Genomic DNA, 6,071 nt, shown 5'->3' with positions numbered 1-6,071 from the left:
TCAATGGGACTTTCTAATGTTAAAATTGCATCGCACAAACTTGCGATTTTTGGGCAATGCGATTTTAACATTAGAAAGTCTCATTGACATTGCATTAAAAAAAACGCTAGTGGGTACAAGCCCTACAGGTTACTTTTTAAGGGGACCCAACTCTGGGTTTCCGCTTATGGCAAAGGCTGTGGTGGGATTGGTTACAAATTAACCCTAGTGGGCTCTTGAGCCCCCCAAATTTTTGTTTGTCTCTGAGATCCCAAGCTTGACTTTTATTACTTAAATTAGCTCAATCCACTCTTGAATGCTGAGATACCGAATATTTGTAGCAACCATCTGATCACGCCCTAATGCCTCTGTCCTGATATGCAGCAGGCCTGTTGACTAACACTTTGTCCTTTGTTGTGTGCCCACCTACCTTCAATTGGAGGCCAGAATTACTTGCAGCACATTGCAGGAGTACTGACTTAGACTGGCCTGGGCTAGTCCAGGGTATGGAGCGCTTCTCTACCAAAGTTTCCTTTGTAGCAGTCTGGATGCACCTTGGCAGGCTCTCACATTCTGTAGGCTATCAGTCCTCAGCAGCTTGTTACACCTCATACTGTCACCAACTGTAGATTGTGGAGCCACTACTGTATGACACTGAGTTCTGACTTTTGTGGCAGTGCACCAATCCCATTACATTTCGTTTGTCAGACCACCGTCCCCAAATTCGACCCCCAGCTGTGGTATCCTGTGGAGTTTGTGGAACATAGCCTTACAATGAAACTTCTTTATTTGATGAAATGCTTCTGGACTGTTTTAGAGGAATCTTTATTTCTTAATCATTATCCAGACACAAAGAACAACAACACAAAGCAGTTTTCATATTAATGTCTCCACGGTTGGCTTCACAGACTGGTTTTCACTTTTTATCATGCTTGCAGATCTTGTAATTGTACTGAAACTGCATCCATTTGCATAACTTGTTTCTCTGAACATACCTGAAAATTGCACTAGTGCTAATATTGCACAGCTCATAAACTATGGACACTTTTACCGTATGTGATCCGCACAACCTTCAAGGTCTGCTCCACCCCCTCACAGAACTGTTATTTGAACCTGTACTGCAGTTTGCATTGGATCGATTGGGTAACATCTGTCATCATAGTTTATTGACTATTCTCCATCCAGGTAGTTTTTTGTTTGCCTTCTATCCCTCACATGACCTCAATCTTCTAAGCAGAATCCTTTAGTCAAGAATCAGTAGATGAAATGAGGCTCCTGCATTTTGTGTTCCTCTTCTCATACTGTTTACTAGGTTCTGCTAACCAGGCTAATGCCGACGAGGCAGATTGCGATGACCAAAATGTTTTTCAGGCAGCAGATGAGGTGCTGAGATCCTTCAATGGCGCCAAAGAAGATGGGAACCAATTTGTCCTGTACAGAATTACAGAGGCCCGTAAGAAGGTAAGAGATGGCATTGTTCACAATGTGCTGCGGTTTAGACTGTACATCCATGAACATCAATACTGAAAAGGGTGGCATGGTGACTCAGTATGCAATCTAACCTGGTGAACATTTGAGTGGAGATAGTTTTCCTCATGTGTGCATGAATTGTCAGCAAATGTTGAGCTCCATTAATTTCCTATATTAAATTTGTCCCCAAAGTTCCTTTGCAGAGTGCTTTTGAATATATTGGTGTTAGTGTGTACATTACGAAAATTAATAAAACTTCATAGGGGCGCATGCATGAAGACTTTTACACTATCTTCTGATGTAAAAAAGGCGCTAATTTTTGCACAAGTGGGGATTTGCATAAAAATTTGCAACTTTTTGGCTATTGGCTTATCAATTTTGTAAGCCCCAGCAATAATAGTGACCCCCACAGTAACTCCAGATGTATTAGCACTCCCTTATACCAGCCCCAGCAATAATAGTGACGCCCACAGTAGCTTCAATAGTATTAGCGCTCCCCTATACCAGCCCCAGCAATAATAGTGATCCCCACAGTAGACCCAATATTATTAACACTCACCTATACCAGCCCCAGCAATAATAGTGATCCCCACAGTAGCCCATATAGTATTAACACTCACCTATACCAGCCCCATCAATAATAGTGACCCCCACAGTAACCCCATTTATCATTAGCGCTCCTCCATACCAGCCCCAGCAATAATAGTGTCCCCCATAGTGGTCCAGTAATAATCGTGTCCCCTAATACCCATATACTTACCCTTCTCCTCGTCTGCAGAGAGCCGCTGCTGGGGGCAGAAGTGTGTGCGCCCGCAGCAGTGCCTCCTCCCCTTTCCTCTCCTCTCTTGCGGTCAGAGGTCAGGGGAGGAAGATCCCGGATGCACACATTGCCATCAGTGTGTGCATTCGGCTGCGGCACTGCAGAGTGATTACCGGCCGGGGAGCCGCGGACCCGGCTGGTAATCACTTTAATGGTGACCAAAAGCGGGACAAACGGCTATCCCGCTGGGGTCCTGGGCGGAAAGCGAGATGCAGGGTCCCAAAGCGGGACTGTGCCGCCTAAATCGAGGCGTCTTATGTAACATGAAGATTCTAGGCCCAGTGCTAAATCTGTAACTGAACCCCCACAACATGTACCATTCATAAGGCTAGTGCTTGTGTGTGACTACTGCCTCTTGCACCCCCTATAAATTTAACCCCTGCTCAACTCACAGACAGTAAGCCAAGTGACAGGTAAAAAGCAGATTATTTAGATAATGCCAGTTTTCATGGTTGTATGCAACATAGTACAAAATATAAAGACTTCATTGTATCATTCATGTAGGTATTTTGTCTTCTAATTTACATAGTTTTTCTCTTGCATGAGGCAGGAGACAATTCAAAGGTATTCTCCTGGGAGAAGTGATTATTATAAGTAGGGGACTGAAGTCTCACACAACCTATCTAATAGGTCTAGAAAATTTGAGAAACCCAGCAAATATATAATGTATGGAACTTTGGGGCTTTTTAAGTTTTTGCAGCTTAGGTTTCTTTCACACCTGTGTTAGGCCTCATGTCCACTAGAAAAATACAATCCCTGCAGAATCTGCTGCAGATTTCTGCAGCAGATTCTGCACAGATTTGCTTTAGGCCTCATGTCCACTGGGTAAATGAAATTGCGGATTTCCGCTGCAGAATCCGCAGCAAATTTTGCCTATAGGTTATCATTGGCCATCCGCGGGTCTATTAAATTGATTTTTGCACCCGCGGATGGCATTTTAAAAGAATTGCGTTTTTCACGCGCGGGAGAAAAAACGCTGCATGCTCCATTTTGCTGCGGATTCCGCGCGGATCAGCCACATTGCTATCACATTGATAGCAATGTGTGCGGATATCTGCAGGCAAAAAAATACCATTTAAAGCAAATCCGCGCGGAATCTGTCGCGGAAATCTGTGGCAGATTCTGCACGGATTGTATTTTTCTAGTGGACATGAGGCCTTAGGGATCATTTCAGGGTTTTTGGGCTCTCTGCTCTATTTTTGGAGGTAAGAAACTTTAAGGCCAGCTTCACATAGGCAACAAAATTGTACAATTTTTTTCATGATGCAATAGTGCTACAAATTGCATGTATGTGAAGCCCACGCTTTCCAATGTGTTCCTTCACATTAGCAATATTTTGTAGTCTGCTACATTGCGAGGAAAAAAAATTGCAGGTAGCTGAATATTGCCGCGATTTGTGAGGTTTTGTAGCCCAGGTTTCCCTATGGAGCCTTCCTATGTGTTGCATCGAATCACACGAAAACGCGTTTTTTCTGCGATGTGATACAACTTTTACAGAAGGAAGTCCTAAAATAAGCCCTACCTGCACTTCTTCTCCGCAGCTCCCTGGCACTTGTCTTCAGGCAAAGCTTCTTGGTCAGAGGTTTGAAAAATCCCATGTACGGGAAGAGGTGCCTCTGATTGATTCGTGAGCGCTAATCACAGCCAGTGCTCAATGAACCAATCACAGCCATTCATTGACAAGGAAGCATTGCCTGAAGACTGAAGACAAGTGCCGTGGACTTGCAGAGAAGAAGTGCGACAGAGCTGACAGTGGCTATTTTTTTTTTTTTAATGCAGCTAGGGCTTATTTTTGGCGTAGGACTTATATTTCAAGCCCCCTCAAAATCCCGGCAAAAGAGTGCTACAAAGTCGCGCTTCTTTATAGCGACACAAAATCGCAATATCGCCGCGAGAAAAGGCAGCGATATCGCACAGAACACCGATGCGATATCACAGCGATTTTCTTGCGGCAATATCGCAGTTGCCCGTGTGAAACAGGCCTAATAAAATTGAAAGAATGGAACTACTTTTTCCGTTTTATTTCAGTTTTTCTCTTCCAAAAACGAAACAGAGAGATGGAAACCCTGAACTGAGCCCCAAAGTAGGTGTGAAAGCAGCCTTAAAGGGGTTCTGTCATTAAAAAAAAAATTCTATACTAATCTGTTCCTCCCCGTCAGTCTTCTTACTAGATCTTCACCTCACCTATCTTTTACTGTCTCCTGCAGTCTGGGAGGGGGGGGGGGGGGGTCACCTCACCACTAGCTGGCTGATTTCTCTGCTTCCTGTGACGTTACGTACATTCACAAGCAGTCTTCTTCCTGCCAGCCAATGTACGTTATGTCACAGTTCACAGTCCAGTAGGGGGAGTGCCGATCTACGGCAGAGACTGCTCATGTGTGCTGTCTCGGCAATAGATCAGCATTCCTTCCCAGCCAATGAACGCTACGTCACAGGGACCTGACCTTCACTGACCTGGCCGAAAGAAAATGCGAGGAATTCAGACTTCATAACTAGCCGGCCAGCGTGTGGTGAGGTGACCGGGGCACTGGAGAAGCTCACAATGAGAAGATGTGGTAAGGAGACTGACGGGGAATAAATAAGTAAGTATATATTTTTTTTTTAATGAAAAAACCACTTTAAGTTAAAATGAAAATATTGGTAGGAGTTTGATTACAGTCAGAATAGGGTGCAGAACGGGGTATTTCTTTTTTAGTATGTAGTAAGACTGGCACATGACCTGTCTGCTGAATTTCTTCTTTTCTATTCAGGAAGAAAATGGCAGAGTTCATATTTTCATGAAATTCAAGATACAGGAAAGTGTGTGTCAAGTAAAAAATGGTATAGATTGGCAAAGATGTGCCTTCAAAGCCAATGAAGCCGTAAGTTTTGATCAATTATTTTTTAATTACACAAGTACATGACATTTCTGTTTGTTTTACCAGAAAAAGTATGGGAATGTATCTGGTATTACCACTCACTTGCATTCACGTCAATAGGGTTTAGCTAGTCACTGCCCATGGAGTGTAGTGAAAGCTCAAAAGGAGTTCACGGGGTACTGTTTTTTCTTGTGGAAACCATCATCAGGGTGTGGGGAGTCTTATAGACCATGCAATGCTTCCTGGTAAAAAAAATAGTTATGCAAATGAATTATGGAATAATCCTCCACAGTGCCACCTATTGATAGGAAGCAATCCTTTGAGTCAATGTCCAGCATTGTAACAGGGCTGGCAACATGACTAGGGATGTAAGAGAAACCAGAAAAACCATGAAGGACAGCTATTTTGGGGTTCTCTCCCTTCATCAGTACACACTAGGATTCTGGTTGGCAGTGTGAGAGGCCATCAGCATGAATCTGGGGGAAATGTATCGCCTTGTGGAGAGAGCCACAACACAGAGCCCCACAAGGGTGGAGGGATTCTTATAGACAATTGAATGCTCCCTGGGAAAAAGCTATGCAAATGAGTTACAGAATAATGCCTCAGCAGTGTCACCTATTGGAAGATAGCTACACTATGAGTCAATGTCCAACATTGCAACATGATTAGGAATGTAAGTTTTTTGAAGGGAGCATTGCATGGACATTGTTTTTTCGCCACATATTGTACTTTATTTAGGTCATAAAAATAGACCAACCGAATTTGCATATATTTATTAAAAGCGCCCAAACTGGGAAAAAAATTTTAAAAATTGTCATATTTTCACATTTTGAATTGCAATATCTCAAATATGTGCAAACATACTGTACACATTTTTTATAAGATATATATTTCCCTTTGTTTACTTTTTGAAAAACTTTTTTTTTTTTTTTTTACCATTCAGG

The 6,071-nt window shown here is 42.9% G+C and overlaps 1 protein-coding gene across 1 annotated transcript in view; it reads left to right on the top strand.

Moving 5' to 3' along the window:
• Window positions 1–1,218: 1,218 nt before the first annotated feature.
• The window catches only part of LOC136626565 (T-kininogen 2-like), a 51,704-nt gene continuing 46,851 nt past the window's right edge, over window positions 1,219–6,071 (top strand). Inside the window, exons 1-2 of the mRNA XM_066601619.1 lie at window positions 1,219–1,440; window positions 5,020–5,130. Of these exons, the coding sequence (XP_066457716.1) occupies window positions 1,246–1,440; window positions 5,020–5,130 (306 nt within the window). The 5' untranslated portion in view covers window positions 1,219–1,245. The remainder of the gene's footprint in view (window positions 1,441–5,019; window positions 5,131–6,071) is intronic.

Source organism: Eleutherodactylus coqui, chromosome 1 (assembly GCF_035609145.1).
Source record: "Eleutherodactylus coqui strain aEleCoq1 chromosome 1, aEleCoq1.hap1, whole genome shotgun sequence".
In the NCBI taxonomy this organism is placed as follows: Eukaryota; Metazoa; Chordata; class Amphibia; order Anura; family Eleutherodactylidae; genus Eleutherodactylus; species Eleutherodactylus coqui.
Note: the sequence above shows the minus strand (reverse complement) of the source record. Positions and strands in the feature narration are given on the sequence as shown.